The 19,052-nt window shown below is 39.1% G+C and overlaps 2 protein-coding genes across 2 annotated transcripts in view; both read left to right on the forward strand.

Annotated features, from left to right (window-relative positions):
* eIF2A (eukaryotic translation initiation factor 2A) overlaps nt 1–6,620 on the forward strand; it is a 66,571-nt gene extending 59,951 nt beyond the window's left edge. The window contains exon 6 of the mRNA XM_017621191.1: nt 5,945–6,620. Coding sequence (XP_017476680.1) covers nt 5,945–6,381 — 437 coding nt within the window. The 3' untranslated portion in view covers nt 6,382–6,620. The remainder of the gene's footprint in view (nt 1–5,944) is intronic.
* An 8,687-nt stretch (nt 6,621–15,307) lies between these two features.
* LOC108366736 (uncharacterized) lies at nt 15,308–16,003 on the forward strand (the record flags this gene model as incomplete). Its single annotated transcript, XM_017621192.1, is given in 3 exon segments — nt 15,308–15,319; nt 15,388–15,788; nt 15,790–16,003. Coding segments are annotated over 3 exon segments (627 nt in total), but the record flags the coding sequence as incomplete, so codon positions are not given.
* Nucleotides 16,004–19,052: the final 3,049 nt, after the last annotated feature.

A 19,052-nucleotide genomic window follows, 5' to 3' on the forward strand; every position in this document is an offset into this window, starting at 1 on the left:
GGCTATTGTGGTCCGAGTCTCCCGAGGCAGACGAAGTTCTGTCTCGTCCTCGTCTGGTGGTTGTGTGCCCAGAACGGCATTCACAGGTCGGGAGTTTACATAACTCCAGACTGCCTCTCTGTGAATNCTCGTCCTCGTCTGGTGGTTGTGTGCCCAGAACGGCATTCACAGGTCGGGAGTTTACATAACTCCAGACTGCCTCTCTGTGAATGCCGTTCACGGCCTGTCGATAGGCTGTCGGTTACAGGGGTTGTTTGATGAACCTCTGGACTTCGTCCGTCAGTTCGTATAGATGCCTTCTGACGTGCCTGGGGGAAGGCTCTTCTGCAAGAAGTTGCCTGTTTCGATGGCCTGTGGCTCCCAACCAGGAACTGCCTGCAGAGCATTAAGTTATGCTCCTTAACTGGGAGCATGTGGGCCTCCTCGTGCACGTGGTGTTGCGGCGACATCAGGAGGCATCCTGTCGCTGTCCTAAGTGCCGTGTTCTGGCAAGTCTGCAGCTTCATCCACTGCGTCCTACTGGTCCCCGGTAACCACACTGGCGCAGCCTAGTTCAGAACCGGCCGGCCAATTGCCTTGTATGCTGCCAGCCACGTTTCTTTGTCTTTGCCCCAAGTGCTGCCGGCTAGCGACTTGAGGACCTTGTTGCGGCTTTGTACTTTGTTGACAATTGCTGTTGTATGCGCCGAGAAGGAGAGTAGACTATCGAATGTTACTCCGAGTATCTTCGGGTTGTTCACCGTCGGATTTGATGTATCATCGACGTGAATTCCCAGTTGGAGTCTGACCTCCTTCGTCCAGGTGGTAAAAAGTGTGGCTGAGGATTTTGTAGGGGAGAGGGTTAGGCTCCGTGCAGTGAAGAAGCGAGAAAGCTCAAGATAACCGTTTACTTTCGAGCACAAGTCATCAATTCCATTCCCTGACGCCATGATCGAGCATCCTCGGCATAAGAGACAATCGAGACTCCCTCTGGTGGTTGAGGGAGCTTTGAAATATAAAAGTTAGACAGTAATGGGGAAAGGACACCACCCTGTGGAAGCCCCTGTTTTATTTTCCTTGGTTTACTCGATTTGTCTCTAAAAGTTACCGACGAGTGACGACCACTCAGATAATTCGCCGACCACCGTTTGAGTCCCTGTGGTAGAGAGGAGGCCTCTATGTCTTCTAGTAGCGTTGAATGGCTGACAGTGTCGAACGCCTTAAACAGGTCCAGCGCTACTAGAATGGTTCTCTCACAGGGGCGCTTTCGTTTTAGGCCACAAGTTATCTGGGTATTTACGGCGTTAAGTGCTGTTGTTGTACCGTGCACTTTACGGAACTCATGCTGATGCTTCGCTGGGGTCAGGTGGCTTGTAAAATACGGAAGTAGCAAGGCCTCTAGTGTCTTCGCTACCGGGGAAAGGAGGGTAATCGGACGATAACACTCTTCTTTGTTGACTGGTATCCTTGGTTTGAGCAGTGGGACCACTCTCCCCATCTTCAAGATATCTGGAATGACGAGAGTGGCCATTGACAAGTTGAGGACCTCCGTTAGATACGCTACTCCCTTAGGGCCCAAATTTTTCAGCATCAGCATGCATATTCCGTCGGGTCCAATGGCTTTGGAGGCTTTCGCCTTCCCGATGGCTACCCCTACCTCACCGCTGGTGAAAACAAGAGGCGCAATTGGTTTTGGAAGTTTGCGCAGCCTTCTGGTCACTCGACGTTAGGCTTTATCCACCGGAGGATGCAGGATGAACTGCCAGCTAATAGCTCGCGCATCGCTCCTGGTCCGACGAAGCGTGTTCACCAAAGTCTATTTCAACTCTGTCGTCACGCTTCGTCGGGTTGGACAATGACCTCACGGTTGACCACGTTCACAAGTTGCCGAATCTCCGAGTTCAGATCCCTAATGCGGGGATTTCCGCGCAGTGAAGGCGCCTTCAGTAACATCCGCGAAGCCTTTCCAATCAGCTTTAGAAAAGTTGGCATAGGTCCGGGGATCCGCGGAAGCAAAGTCGGCTGGTTTATCAATCGAGATGATTATGGGCAGATGGTCTGATGCTAAAGTCTGCATAGGTCGCCATGATACGCTGTTTATCATACCAGCGCTGACTATTGTTAGGTCTGGCGAGCTGCTGCAGATGCCCATAATCCTGGTGGGTGCGTCGTCGTTCATTGTGCAGAATGTCGAATCGTCTATCTGCTCAGCCAATTGTGTTGCCCTACGATCGTTTGACAGGCTTGAATGCCAAAGGTCGTGGTGCGCATTGAAGTCACCAACTACCATACGGTTTTCACTTCTGAGGAGCGCACCTATTCCAGGGTGATATCCTGCTGGGCAGCTGGTGGCAGGGGGTATGTATATATTAAATATTTCGAGCTCGACATCGCCTGACGGGATAGCAATTCCCTGACATTCTAAGACGATATCCCTGCGGTCGATGTCTGCTTCGATAAGACGATACTGGACGGTGTGGTGCGTGATGAACGCTAGGCCTCCACCATTATCTCGCTCGCGATCTCGACGGTGCACGTTGTATCCGGCGCAATTCAACAGTGTTGAATTGCCGTGCAGCTTCGTCTCTTGGACCGCAGCTATTAATATTCCGTGCCGACCCATGAAGACCGTTATGTCCTCGGTCTTGCTCTGAAGTCCGTTACAGTTGAATTGTAAAATCTTCGTGTGCCTAGGGAGACTTATTGGAATGTGGGGTGCTAGTGATGTGTGTTGCCATGCCGCCACATGCGGTGTTTGCTGCCGCTGAGGCTTTTGCACTGTGTTGTTATGGTCGGCGTCGCGGCTGGTGGTTGCGACCGAGCAGCACAGCATGGGCCCTCATAGTCCCTCGTCCAATCTCGCGTTTTGCGCAGTCTTGAGCATGCCCTCTAGTGATACCAGCCAAGGCAGGTGTGTCACTTGACTGATGTCACATTACGGAATATCCTGGACTGGCATACCGTGCAGATTGTCGGAGGAACTAGGAGAGGCGTATCGGTGGTGGTGCAGTTGTATCTGTAGTGTGGTATGTTGTGTCTGTGGTATTGCCTATTGTATTGTGTTGTGGTGCGGATGTGTTTGTGTTGAGTTGCTCAGGGGGACTCTGTTGTGCCGTGGAGGCTGCACGATTGGTGCAGCAAGGAGCCACGTACGCAGTGGTCCATTGCCTGTGAGACGTGAGGCCTGAGCAAACTCGCAGGTGGCTCCACCCATTGCATGTATTGCATCTGACGGAGGTGAAGTTGTGGTGTAATCGTCTCTGGCACACGCAGCAGGTATATGTTTCTGACCCAGGGTTTGACTCAATGCCAGCCCAGAGCAGAGGTATGCGAAGAAGAAGTAGCCCTATGGACGTACAACTTTTGAGGGATTTCGCCGATCTAAACAGGGTTAGGAAATGGTGGTGCCACTCTAATAAAAAACTCCTGTTTGCGTAGGCGGCCTTCGGCTGCTCTTAGGGATTATAACCCTCACTACGTAAGATTCTGCTTTTTGTGTTGCCAAAAAAGAGGGGCTGAACACCTTTTGCGGAGAACGCCTTTCTGCGTAGGCGGCCTTCGGCCGCACTTAGGTATTATAGCCCTCACTACGTATAATTCTTCTTTGGTGACAGATAACATGATTAACGGAAATAAGGTCAATTGACTTTGTTTCCCACCCTGGTGCGAAATGAAGTCAATTGACATCGTTACCTTTTCAAAAGCGAAATAAAGTCAACAAAAATGTGGAAATGAAGTCATTGACGGTATTTCCTCATTCAAATGGAAATNTGGAAATAAAGTCATTGACGCTATTTCCTCATTCAAATGGAAATAGCGTCAACAATGCTTAAAGTATGTCGGTTCATAGAAAAAACGTTGTTCTTACAATAAACATTGCCCCGTAAGTGTCTTTTTTTAATAGATGAAAAAGGTTATTGCCAAATCCTCAGTGTGGTGCTAATGATCCACACACAATCATGAACTACCACCAATTGATTTTATTAAAAAATTTAAAATTACGAATATAGTAAAAACACGATGCGAAAAACCAAATGCAAAACGCAGCTGGAATATGAGAAATATTTGAAGAAAGAGTGTAGAAATGATCCAGAACTTGCAAAACATGTTTCGTGTCCACGAAAATAAAGCGAACGCTATTAAATTGAGGAAACAGTACATGTATAAAAAAAAACCCGGAGGAACACTGAAAAGTTCTGTGTTTTAAATTAGCATATTTTGAACGAATTCGGAATGTCTAAGGTGGAAAAGAAACCAACCTTTCTATAAGAAAACGATTATAGAAAAGGAATTTTCTTACACTGTATTCATGTCTCCGCCAGCAATTTGTGGCAACATCATTTAAAAGCAGCTAAGGAGAACGACGACACTATTTATTACATGGCACATTCAACAAGCCAATATGCCATAATGCGGGTATAAACAACTATTGATTATTTAATCATGCCAATTGACTTTATTTCGCACCAGGGTGGGAAATAAAACCAATTGACCTTATTTCCGTTGATCTTATTACCTGTCACCTTCTCCCTTCTGTGTTGCCAAAGAAGATGGGCTGAACGCCTTTTGCAGATAACACCTTTCTGCGTAGGCGGCCCTCGGCCGCACATTGGGATTATAAACCTCACTAAGTGGAACTCTCCTGTTTGTGTCCGAAGAAAAGGAACACAACTCCCCTTATTTTGACAAAAGTATATTTCTTGTGCATAATTTGGGTGTTTTTAAAGTTGAAATTCAAATTGTATTGATAGAGTGGCAGCACCAGTTTTCCTCAATCTTATTTTTATTAACTTGACGAGATTGTTGCGCGAATTTTCAACGCCGGAATATTGTCATTAAATATACGATTTCGCGAAAATGTTCACTTAATACATCATAAATGTACAAAAAGTTAAAAAAAGTATTAAGTTGCGTTCCCTTACTCCATTTATTTGTGTGAAATTTATCAAAACATAGTGCGAAAAATTCAAGTGTTTTTTGTAAATGACTTTAATTAATTTAAAGTGTTAATTTCCGCTATCGGATTATTATTATTGGCGTTAAGACGCATCGATTGACACCCCTCTCGAATTGTTCCGTCAATTTTTTACCTGGTTCCGCTAAAATGCACTACTACCGAATTATGTTTTGCATTTGAAAAGAAACGTAAATAAATGAGTACTTATATCGCCCATTCCAAAAATTAATATTGATAGTTTAATTTATATTTTATAATTTGTAATTTATAATTTTCTATGTATTCGTCGCTCGACTTCACTGTGTCTTCACGTTTCATGTATCTTTCTTCGCTATTATCCGAAAATGTCTTGTCGCTCTCTTTGTCTCGCCACTATATTCTTTGCCTTGGTTGAAGTGCGAAAAAGGTAAAAATATTATCACATGCCATGTCGAGATGGCAATATTGCCATATCAAAAATTATGAACGTAAACCAATTAAATTTTTGGATATTTTATAATATATATGTACGAAAACAAGTTTTTTGTACGAAAAAATTTCAAAATAGCACAAACGAAGAATAAAATAGCACAAAATTATAAAATATGCAGCGTCAGCATTGTTAAGCAAATGGTTTATTTTAGTTGCCCTGGTTATAAGTTAATTTTTGAAAACAGAAACGTTGGATTTAAAGTATTAAGGAACTTCAACTACTTTATATGTCAGGAGTACTTCGAAATGTTGATTACTCATTTTACTCATAATGTGGGTTAATCATGAAGTAAATTACTCAAATATTTTTGTTTTTCGTTAATCAAAATCTTGATTACTCGAGTAACTGAACTTTTGAGTAATCATAATTTCCAATTAATAGAATAATTGAGTTATTTACTTTACAATTAATTAAAATTTTGAATAATCAATTAATCGCACAGCCCTAATGTATTTATTTAATAGAGCTAAATAACTATCTGAACTAATTATTTAATCGTACATATTTACACAGTATGTTTTGTATTTCATTTTAAGGTTCATCTGCCAGCAGGAAGGGAGGATTGAAATCAATGGCTGATAAATCTAATAAGACAAAAAATAAGAAAGAACTAGGCGTTGCAAAAAGTGGAGAGAAGAACTTAAGTTGTAAAAACGGCACGGAGTCGACTGTCGATGAGTTTCATTGCCAAAATCGGAAGCACAAGCCGGCTAAGCAAGTATTGGTAAAAGAAACAGATTCGATAAACGTTTTAAACGATGGTCCTCAAGAAATCCTCAAACAAGGACCCAAAAAGTCCGGTAATCCTGAAAAAGAAAAAAAGATTCGCCACGTAGCTAAAAAGTTGTCTGACATTAAAAAATTAAAGTTACGTCAAGAGCAAGGAGAAACACTTGAACTAAATCAGCTCAATAAAATTTCCATGGAGGCTAAGTTTTTGGAAGAATTAAAAATTTTAAAGATGACTACGTAATAGACCAGCATTTTAAATTGTGATACAAAATTTTGTCATTGCCTTAACTTTATTATTATGTTTACAAATACATATGTAAATTAAAAATATGAGATTAAGAATTAATCTTTATTTTATATTTGCTTTTGTATTATGTACAAAGCATATTGTAATTAATGCGTGAACAACAGAACAACAATAATCACGTGAACAGCTATTAATGACAATAAACTTATGTTCGGTAGACGCCTCCATTGCAATAATGCATTTTATTTCTTAGGAAGGATATGTTTTACTTTCAGACTTAATAGCATTCAACAGACCGAACAGTTGGAAATATGGCAAAAAATTCTAGCGCTGACGCTAGAATAACCGTTTAAGGTAATTTATTTTTCTTTATATATACATGCAGTGACTCAAAAAAATTACCACTTTTTTTTTTAATATTCGTAATGGTTTTCGAGCTTAATGTTTGGTTATTTTTCTATAAAAACACCATCCAAGCTTTACCCAAAAAATAAATCACAGTTTCAAATTTTATAAAAAGTTCAAGAAAATTCAACAAATTTTCATCCAAATTTCAAACTTTTTAATCTGAATTTTTAGAATATTTTTGGGTATGTAGTTTTATAGCCCATACAATTCTAGTCTAATAAAGTGCAAGTTTCAAACGGCAGAAAAATCGCGTTGATTTTTGGGATTTCTTTTGGAGACTACTTAATGGATCTTTTTACACAACAAGTGCAATTTACAAAAACTGGCATTGATTTTTTGAAATTTTGTTGCTTACTAGTCCGGTCAATTTTAACATTTGAGGTTACAAAAATTCTCACCCAGCTGAAAAGTGATAGGATTGTTCAAAGCATCATCATAAATGAAATCTAAAAAGTCCTCATCGATCCGATACCTGGAAAAAAGTAACTCGGGGTCGAAGGTCACAAAAACGGGTTTTTCGCGATTTCCAGCAAAACGGTAAGTTTATCATAAAATTAATAATAATAGTAATAATAATAATAGATTGGCGCTTACACATGTGTTAGTGTTTGGCCGAGCCTCTCCTCCGATTTGTGGCGTGCGCCTTGATGTTGTCACTGAAAGCGGAGGGACCTACAGTTTTACGCCGAATCCGAACGGCGATTGTATTTTTATGAGAAGCTGTTTTTCATGGTTTGCGATTACCTGCCGAGGGACGACCGCTGTTAAGAAAAAACTTTATTTTTTTATTATTATTTATTTTTNTAATAATAGTAATAATAGATTGGCGCTTACACATGTGTTAGTGTTTGGCCGAGCCTCTCCTCCGATTTGTAGATCAGATAATTATCTATAACAAATGTCTAAATACTTTTTGTCCTAAGAGCCACCGTTTCCGAGTTATGTATAACGATTCAAAAAGTTGGAAGTTCGAGTGTACGTGGCGTATGAGTAACACGCTTTACTGCTCGTATTTATCCATCGATTTTCTTCATCAGTAACTGATTTTTTTTGTAACAGAACGGGCTTTAGTACAAATGACAAAATTTGGAACAGAACCTGTTACTTTCTAAATTTTTCTTCTATTAAAAGTTTGATTTTTTTCATTAAAAAATAAAAAAGCAGGAATGATTAATTAACTTGTCAGAAACTATAAGCCCTATCGGAAAGTGATGTATATACGGTTTATGTAGAATTTCATTGGCTTTCATTTGCCGTATTTTGTATTAAGATTTTTAAATTGGTTCGTAAGATATACGTGATTAAAAGAAACCAATTTTTGCTTTAAGCTGAATAACGGTGAATTGCAAATATCTCGAAAACGTATCCATAAAAAAAAATAAACTCGATTTTCGGAATCACCGAGCAATTCTACGTAGGAATTGGATAGTGGCGTCTGGAGAACAAAACCCAAATTAAAATTTGTGATCCAGTGTTATCTATAAAAAATGTCTAAATACTTTTTTTCGTAAGAACCACCGTTTCCGAGATATAACGATTTAAAAAGTTGGAAGAGTTGTAATCGGCATAATATACACCCCTATTCTGCAACTCTTTCGTATTCGGATTTTGCTACGAATCGTGAAAATAGTATGCTGCAATCCGAATCGTATTTTCGAACTTTCGAAATTCGTAACAATGACATGCCTAAAAACGAACGAGTAAGCTTTTTGTGTAATTTTATACGAAAACAATTCTGTGTCGGAGGCGAAATAAAAGATGTAAATCAATAGCCCTGTTCGCGTACGCACTATCCAGTAAATCCAGTACCAATTTTACTGGTTTTTTACTGGATGTCGTTTTCGTACGCAAAAACTTGCAGGAAACTAGCAAAAGAGGGGAAATTGAGAGCAAAAATGACAGCTGAACTTGCAAGTTTTACTGGATTTTTACTGGATAAATTTTTACTAGCAACTATTTGCTAGTAAGAAAAACAGCTGACGGCATGATGCTTAATGTAATTCATATTAACAAAATAATTGTTTGTAGTGCTTTTAGAGTTGCAATTGACAAAATAAAACTAATTAAATTTATAATAAGATGGAAAATACTAGAAAATAACAAATTAATCAGCTGTACATAAAACTAGCAACTTCTTGCTGGTTTTGCGTTTTCGTTCTTACTTGCATATTTCACTCATTGGGAGTAAATATTGGCCTACTCTCCGAAATTTGGTTACTGGCAAGTTACTGGATATTTCTTGCTGGAGAATACGAAAACACAACTAATGTCTGTTTGCAAGAAATATTGGTGTTGTTTATTTAAACAAATAAATTTGCCTTTCGCATATACGTATATTTTTATCCACTGCTTCACGAAACGAGCAAAAAAGAATCTTTGTTGCCCCTTATCGAGAAACTTGGGTCCGGTTTAGTTATTTGTACAACGATTTTCGGTTGTTGTGTCCAAACGCATAGCCCGAATCCAAAAACTTTAACATACACGTGTAATCATAGGATTCACATTTTTTTAAGATAAATGTATCAAATTTTCTACCACTAGCTTATTAATAAACTCGGTTTTTCACTATGCATTTTTTTGCAAATTTTGACGTGGGTTCTGCGCAAAAATACTGTGGACGGCGTAGCCGGAGTGATATGCACAAGAAATGTTGTACACCTTTGACATGCGAAAGCCCCTTTTCTTCGGCAACACAGAAAGGTGAATTCTACTTAGTAAGGGTTATAATCCCTAAGCGCGGCCGAAGGCAGAAGCAAATGCAACAGGTGGCGGACCTAACAAAGTGCATGTTTTCAATGGCTTGGAAGAAGCTGTTATTGCATTAACTGGATTGAGAACGAGTTCTTCAGGCATAGGAGTAGTTCTGGCTTGTGGTTCAACAATTCAACCAGAAGCTGACATAGATGCGTCCATGGTTACCATGCCCGACAGCTCCGCATACCTTTGTGAATCCATTGCCATAGCGCCCGCTTACTCTGCTGCTATAATTGCAAATACATCAGAATTCATTATTTTCCTCAAAATATGTAAAATTAACCAATTTTGTGTTTTTTTATATTTCTTTCCACTTTGTTTTCCTTCATTCAGCTATCTTCGAAAAACAACTGATAGCTGGCAATGCTGCACATGTTTCCGCAACGGTTGCAGCATGTGGATTTTTCGTAGCGTATCTGCGAATTACGTGTTACGAAAATTCAGAATAAGGGGGATAATATAAGTACAACAAAGGTGGCGTGCAAAGGTGCGCATATTATGACCATTAAAACTCTTCCAATGTTTTTAATCGTTATATCTCGGAAACGGTGGCTCTTAGGACAAAAAGTATTTAGACATTTGTTATAGATAATTATCTGATCTACAATTTTGTCTAAACCCGAAAAACCCGTTTTTGCGACCTTTGACCCCGAGTAACTTGTTTTCCAGGTATCGGATCGAAGAGGACTTTTTTGATTTCATTTATGGTGGTGTTTTGAACAATCCTACCAATTTTCAGCTGGGTGGGAGTTTTTTTTTTAACTTTTTTGGTCTAATTTGACCGGACTATGCGGTCTCCTGCATTATATTTCATAAGATATTCATGCTGTATGTTATGAGATAATTTAATATTTTTTGGGGAGTGTTCCTGAAGGGACAGTCCTTGGGCAGATATAAGTCTGGGTCGTTCCGGCTGTCGTAGGAACGAGCAGAATGTTTGTTAGCGAAAATTTCATAACAGGGGTTGGTGAAACAACAAACTATTCGTGTGGCTCCCTGATTTTCGACTTTTTATTTTTGAATAAAAAGTTCACTGAAATTCACTCGGAAGTGTATTGCAAAACCTACCTGATTATTGTTTTTTTTTTTTAGGCTGATGGGTTCTCAATCGACCTAGTAAGTTTCTGATAAAAATATTAAATTATCTCATCAGGGTAATGAAATTAAGATATTGAAAAAAAAAACATTAAAAAAATACTCTCATACGGTTATTCTTGCTCCGCAGCAAGAATTTTTGCCGATATTTCCAACAGCGGTTTTTGTCGTACGCATCAGACATGCATGATTTAGTCAGGTTCTAGTTGTGCACGTATACCTGAAATATCAAGACCCTTAATGGAAAAGATATCCTGTTGGCGATTATATGTCCTCGTGAAAACTAGAGCTGATATCCCCGCTAACTATGAAATCCAGGGAAACGTAGAGAAATTATATAACTTTTCGATTTCATATAAAGGGGCGAAAATTCAGTGTTAAATTTGTACTGTGCCTGAGACTTCGTGGCTGTTGTTGTAACAGCATACAAATTCCACAAAGCTTTTGGAAAATGATGCAACATATACCTTGTTTATACCAACACATAAAGCGCTTTGACCCAGTTCGCTGTGATTCAAAACGGAAGCATAAACCAAATTTACCTACGCTCAGAAATTCAAAAGTGTATTGACTCGAATTTGTTTTCAAATCGCTTTTTTATTTCTCACATCGGTTAGTAAACAATTATAAACACATCACTCATATGACGCGAAGTGAAAAAAGACTTNCGAATTTGTTTTCAAATCGCTTTTTTATTTCTCACATCGGTTAGTAAACAGGTATAAACACATCACTCATATGACGCGAAGTGAAAAAAGANTAGAAAATAATACTTCTCAGTCCCATAGAATTTGTTTTGATAACTTTTGATTTTGAAATTTTAGCAAAAGTCATTATAAACAATTTATGAGATTGAAAATGAAAAGCGAAGAAGAATTAGTTGAAGAGCTGGAGGACCAAAAGGAAGTGATCGGNTGGACTAAAAAGTAGAAAATAATAATTCTCAGTCCCATAGAATTTGTTTCGATAACTTTTGATTTTGAAATTTTAGCAAAAGTGATTATAAACAATTTATGAGATTGAAAATGAAAAGCGAAGAAGAATTAGTTGAAGAGCTGGAGGACCAAAAAGTGATCGAAGTCAAAAAAATCATGGGTAAAGATGGCGATAAACTAAATCCTTAAATTAGGATGGGAAAAGGTTCGTGTTCTAGAATACATCCCAAATCCTATGCGGTGCAAAACATGTCAAAGGCTCGGACATACTAAGAACAGATGCCGAAATATCGAGCTATGTAGCCAGTGTGCCACCCCACCGCCACATAATCATGTCCAAGAACATTCTGCATAAACTGTCAAATGGAAATCCACGCGTCCTACGACCTGATCTGTCCCTCGTTCCTGAAGCACAAGTCGGTAAATAAAATAAAAATAGATCGTCGATGTACAATCAGAGATGCATGGAAAATCTTTAACAGCAACCCTAATGCACATCAAATACAATCCCCTCAAAAAAATACAATGACTCCCTCCTTTGCACAAATGAAAAACAAAACACCAGCTCAGAAACGACCGAACCAACAACCGTTAGCACAGCACACAACTCGCAAATCAATTTCAGCATGCAAAACTCACGAAGAAACCACAAAAAATAAACCACAAGCAAATAACGGTGCATTTATGAAAACAAGTCAAACTAACCCTGGCATTCAGTATGCGGTCTCTGGTCACTAATAGTGACTTTTGGTGGTGAACTTGGATTTTGAGACTATTTGGTATTCAGTACGCTGTCTCACGTCTCTAGTCTCAAAAAAAAAGTCACTAATCTGTCAGCTGGCTAAGAGCAGGTCTCAAAAATAAAAATATGGAGAAAAAGTTAATTGTTTTCCATTTTATTAAAAAAAGAACGCGAATATGAGCGATGAAATTTGTCCAATAAGAATTTCGTTAGGNAAAAAAGTCACTAATCTGTCAGCTGGCTAAGAGCAGGTCTCAAAAATAAAAATATGGAGAAAAAGTTAATTGTTTTCCATTTTATTAAAAAAAGAACGCGAATATGAAGCGAGGAAATTTGTCCAATAAGAATTTCGTTAGGAAATAAACCAAAATGCTTTAATATACAAAGCCATTGAAAAAAAACTATTTTTTTAACATTAAAATCTAAAGATTATTAAAAAAAATAAAACTAATAAAAAAAGAAAAAAATACTAAATAAAAAATCCTCTGCCCGAGGAGTACTCGAACCCGGACCCTCTCGACTGGCAGCCTAATGCTTTGACCACTCGGCTATTGCAACTCTTCGGGCAGCGCGGCAAAAGGCATACGTAAACGCTATCAGTTGACTGTCCGTGTTTGTTTTCACCACACATTTTTGGTGAACTTTTTGTGACTCCTACTGAATAGCCAAATAATCTCAAGTCACAAAAATAGGCACTAATTGCTAATCTCAAATTTACAGCCCGATTCTGTAAAAACTGACAGCGTTGCTTGTCAGTGCTGCCATGTCAGAGACGTTGTCAGTTGAAAGCTCCCCTGCTATTCTAGTTCGATGACTGAAAAGCTGAAAGCTCTTTAAACTCACCACGCAATGAAAGGCAAAACAGCTGACTGGTGAGTTAAGTCAAACAGATGGCAACTGAGAAGAAGTAAGTTTGTTTACATATTTTATGTAAAAAAATACTTAAAATGTGTTATTATTTTGATTGTGTGATAAAAACTTCTTTATTTTCTTTTCTTTTGAAATAATATGTGTGCTACATATAAATGTATGTAGGTGCGTAAAGTTTGAACGGAGTTCCAAGCAGGCAAAAACAATCCAAAGGAGCTGCGGCATATGCAATTGCTTTGGGAGGAGGTAGCACAAGGGCTGAATTGCTTAAATGATCCAATACGCACGGCAATCAAATGGAAAGAGGTTATATATACATACACTGCCGGAACAAACTATTGGCACAGCAAACTTTTCACAATATATGCAACAATTTTCATCCTAATATTTTTCTGCTAATTTCGTATAAAAGTATAGTTCATACTACAACAACATAAAAATATAATTCCTAAACTTTGTGCAAAACTCACGAAAATGCAGCAAATTTTCATGAAAATTTTCAACTTTTTAATCAGATTTTTTAGAATTTTTTTGAGTATGCAGATTTGTAGCGCAATTTTATTATAATAAAGTGCAAGTTTTAAGTAGCTAGGAATTACCGTTGATTTTTGGCAATTTGTTTTCACGCAGTCTCTTCCATACACATTTTTTTTTACTTTATATGGAAAAAATGCAAAACATCTTCAACAAAAAAAAAAATCTCAAAAATCAACACGATTTTTTACTAACTCCGAACTTACATTTTCTTTACTAGAATTTAATGGGCTGCAAAATTGCATACTCAAAAAATTTGTAAAAAATCTGATTAAAAAGTTGAAAATTTTGATGATTTTGTGCGAGTTTTGCACAAAGTTTAGGAATTTTATTTTTATGTTATTTGTTGTTGAATAAACCATTTTTTATACAAAATTGGCGGAAAAATATTAGAATAAAAATTGTTGCATTTTGGAGATGCCCAGCCCTAGTGTATCACTCCATTTTTCCATTTTATCAATTTTTTCTTTTTTTTCCTGGGCTTTCATAGCCAATGCATAAATAAAAATTTCTTCCTCCATAATTTCACAAATTTCAAAAATGAACACAATAAACAGCTGTCAGCACCTTTTCTAGAACTGACAAGACTGTCAGCAAAACAAGCTTTTGTTAGAGCGCTAGAATAGCGAACAATGACTAGCTGTCATGAAAGTGACTGTGGTGAACTTGTCAGTGATGCGGAATCGGGCTGTTAGTGACTTGAGATGAGACTGAATTACTTCATCTTCCCCTAAGTCTATCACACAATCAATATCCACCATACCCAAATCCTGGCGGAAAAATAACACAACAACTTCACCAGCAAGACAATAAATAAAAACCTTTCAGCCAATTACATACAAAATTCCCCTACCTTAACGTTCTCATAACCCCTTATACATATAAAAACACACTACCGACACAAAATAAAAATCTATAAGTCATAAGTATAATACTTTTACACCAATCCTTTATCTGATTTACTTACAAATTACATAACCGATGTTATCATTATTACATTGGAACATAAATGAATATCACAATAACTATATTGAACTTGAAATCTTAATAAAGAGGTATAAACCCTCCATCATACTTCTAAATGAAACCCACCTTGCCTACAATTCATCTGCCCCCACTCCCAAGTCTTACGTAGGGCACTTCCACAATCTTCCGCACATCAATTCCAACAAACAAGGAGTCGCCATTCTTGTTAAGAGGAATCTGCCTCACAACTCTCTTCCCACCCTATCCAATATATCCTCACTATCCATAGAACTGCAAACTTCCAACCGAATCACAATAACTTGCGCTTATGCTCCGCCAAGTCAATCAATAACAACCGCCGACTTTTACAATATTTTCCGCTCCCCTCCTCAATCCTTTATCCTTGGAGACGACATTAACGCTTGGAGCCCTCTCTGGGGCTCTGCCTCTTCAAGCCAGAGAGGTCGCTCTATAGAAAACGCTATCCTCACGTCTAACTGCATCGATCTTAATGACGGTTCTGCCACTCACTTCTCTACCCACTCAACCTTCACCCATATCGACCTTACCCTCTCCTCTCCCTTCATCTCCAACAACTCATCATGGCACCTTATAGATGACCTCCACGGTAGCGATCATTTCCCCATCCTCATCAAAATTCTCACATCCCGACCCATTATTCCCTTCTCCCCCAAGATCAAATTTAAAACAGACAGAGCGGATTTGAACAAATTTGAACCTGCATGCGAGTCTTGTTCGAAATCCTTCCCAACGTCTTGCAATGTCATCAAAGAAACCTCAAACATCCAAAAAGAAATCCGCTGTGCGGCCAACGACTCCATCCCCCTGTCCTCAACTAAACCAGTAAAACCAGCCCCTTTATGGTGGAACAATGATATTGCATCCCTTAGGCAAGCTAAGCAACATGCGTGGCATAATTTCAAACGCAACCGATCGTCCACAAATCTCGTTCAATTCAAAAAACTGAACGCGCAATTTCATCGGAAAATCGAAGACGCCAAGCTCGTCTGTTTTCAAAAATTCACCAGCAACATTACTGCAGCATCTGACCCTAAGAAAATCTGGGCCGACATAAAGAACTGGTTAACCTTCCAATTCCCACATCAACTCCCTTAACTCCACTCACGGCAGTCTTGTATATCCCCGGGAAATTGCTCAAGAACTCACCAGCCACTTTTCTAACGGCTCCTCTGACCACACCTTGCCCCCCGATTTTATCACCTGTAATCACTTNACCAGCCACTTTTCTAACGGCTCCTCTGACCACACCTTGCCACCGATTTTATCACCTGTAAGCACTCACAAATCCTCATAAATCGTATTTCGCCTTCCACTCTCTTATATTCAGCCAAACTTTTAGAAGCCGACATATCCCATACTGAGTTTCATCTTTCCCTGTCCGCAGCAAAAGGCCAGACTCCCAGCAACGACAAAATATCCTTTCTCATGATTAAACATCTCCCTACCTCATTCTTTCATCGCTTTATTAAGCACTATAACAACATCTTCAGCACAGGTAAATCACCTTGCGAAGTTAACAGCTACCGCCCAATTTCCCTCCTCTCCTGCCTTGGAAAATTAATGGAGAAGATAATTGCTACCAGACTAACCTGGTACGCCCACTCAAGCAAACTCATCCACCACAACCAGGTCGCCTTCAAAAAGGGACAAAGCACANCTCCTCTCCTGCCTTGGAAAATTAATGGAGAAGATAATTGCTACCAGACTGACCTGGTACGCCCACTCAAGCAAACTCATCCACCACAACCAGGTCGCCTTCAAAAAGGGACAAAGCACAATAGATGCCCTACTACACCTTGACTTTATTTCAAATGCGATTTCCAGTAAAAACCATATTTCCCTTCTTTCACTCGACTTTCAAAAGGCATTTGATCGGATTGGTATTCAGATAGTACTAAGGCAACTCGACAAATGGAAGGTCGGTCCCAGATTGTACAATTTTATAAAGTCGTTTCTATCAAACCGAAAATTAAGTGTACTTATTTCCAACACCCGCTCTTCCATCTTTCCACTCAATAATGGTACCCCGCAGGGCTCCACCTTATCAGTCATCTTGTTCATTATAGTCTTCAACGAAATTAGCAACATTTTCAACAAGTTCCCAAACATCCAACACCAGATATACGCAGACGACGTACAGTTATTCTCCAAATCCAAAGATCAAACAGAATTATTGAGAATCTTTTCGAGAACCCTATGCCTATTATCCACGTGGTCCCTCTCCTCAGGTCCTTCAATTTGTCATGATAAAACCAAAATGCTGCATATATGTAAAAAGCGGACCTGCGCACCGCCTACACTTGCCTTCACTGGTGTAAATATTGTATGTACTGATAATCTTAAGTTTCTGGGCATTGTTTTCAATCCCAATTATTCCTTTATACAACACTGTAAATACGTTAGAGAGAGGCTCTTTGTAAAGTTAAACATAATTAAGTACTTATCAAGCAAACGCTCGCTAGTTAACTCGGCGCCGTTGATCAACGTGACAAACGCCCTCATCTTATCTACAATCAACTACGGTCTAGAAATCTATGGATTACACGCCAAAGAAAACCTAAAGANCGTTGATCAACGTGACAAACGCCCTCATCTTATCTACAATCAACTACGGTGTAGAAATCTATGGATTACACGCCAAAGAAAACCTAAAGTTGCTTGCTGCTCCCTACCATACCGCAGTGAGAAGATCAATACGCGCATTTCCAACTTCGCCCATAAAAAATATTCTTGCCGAATCAGGTCTTCCGTCCTTACACGACAACATGGAGGACAAAATATTCAGGATGTATCCAAAGCTCACTCTAAGCTCCAATCCTCTAATTCGCAATGACTTTCAAGCTTCAGCCGCACGTGAATCGTTACCTAAAATGCCCTCATCTATCCACACCTGCGCCTTATTTGCGAAATATGTCAAACTGCCATTCAAACAACACCCTCCGCGGTACACTCAATACCCACCCTGGATGGTTAGCAAAACATGCTTCATTAACGACCTAGCTTCCTTGCGGAAAGATAACACACCAAACGCCGTTTACATAGCCAAGTTTTCCGAAACAACTACACGTTATAAATCCAGCGGCTTGCAAATGATAATCACCGACGGGTCCAAAGCATCCTACACTTCCTACGCGGTGGTAAAAGAAAACCAAGAAGTTGTCGCGTACGGCCTCCTTTTCTCTTTGTGCTCGATTTTCACCGCCGAAGCAACCGCCATATTCCACGCAGTTCAATACGCTACCAAAAGCAAGGGAAAGCATATAATTTGCTACGACAGCTTGTCCTGTTTCCAAGCCCTCCAAAACCACATAAAATCAAGCTACATCATCGAGAGTATTAAAAACACGCTTCCCACCAGAGTAATATTAAACTCATGTGGATACCCGGACACTCCGGTATCCAGGGTAGCACACTTGCAGACACAATCACCAAGAATATTTCCATCACACCAACAATCACATCCGAAGTCATCCTACACCGAGACATTTACGGCGGACTATAATCACCATTATTCGGATATTAACCCTAGCCGAACAAAACCCGTTGTCCCTACATCGGTACCTACCAACCATATCACCCCATACACACGTCTCCGAATTGGGCACACCATAATTACAAACGCGCACTTACTACAAGGCACTGGATCCAACACCTGCCCCTTCTGTCATGCAACAGCCAGCGTGCATCATCTACTGGTATCCTGCCCAGAACTTGCTTCCCACAGGTATCATCATTTTGACAATTTGAATCCTCTTCTACTTTTAAAGAACGTAACAGAAGCTAACATCAGCAAAATCTACAGATTTCTAAAGGACACAGATCTACTCCGTCGTATCTGACCGATCACATTCCACCAGCCAGCCGAAAGCCTCTGCTGCTAGCGCTGCGTTTGCTTTAGTTTATATAATAATTAATTATTATGTAAGCCTTGTGTAAATAAATAAATTAATTAATTAATAAAATATTTTCTACTTTTTAGTCTTGTCTGTATAAAATTTTGCAATAGATATTAAAATAATTCAACGATATTAATAAATTGGTGCACACCCATGTATATTAGACTGCATCACTCCCCATACAAAAAAAATCGGTACTNTCCATTTATAAAAGCGTTGTATATTAAAAAGTTTTTTTTATATTATTTATTTTCTACTTTTTAGTCCTGTCTGAATAAAATTTTGCAATAGATATTAAAATAATTCAACGATATTAATAAATTGGTGCACACCCATGTATATTAGACTGCATCACTCCCCATACAAAAAAAATCGGTACTATTTTTCCATTGGAATTATAAAATCTATTATATTTTAAGACGT

Source organism: Rhagoletis zephyria, unplaced genomic scaffold (genome assembly GCF_001687245.7).
Source record: "Rhagoletis zephyria isolate East Lansing unplaced genomic scaffold, Rhagoletis_zephyria_1.1 Rzeph_scaffold_02389, whole genome shotgun sequence".
Taxonomy (NCBI): domain Eukaryota; kingdom Metazoa; phylum Arthropoda; class Insecta; order Diptera; family Tephritidae; genus Rhagoletis; species Rhagoletis zephyria.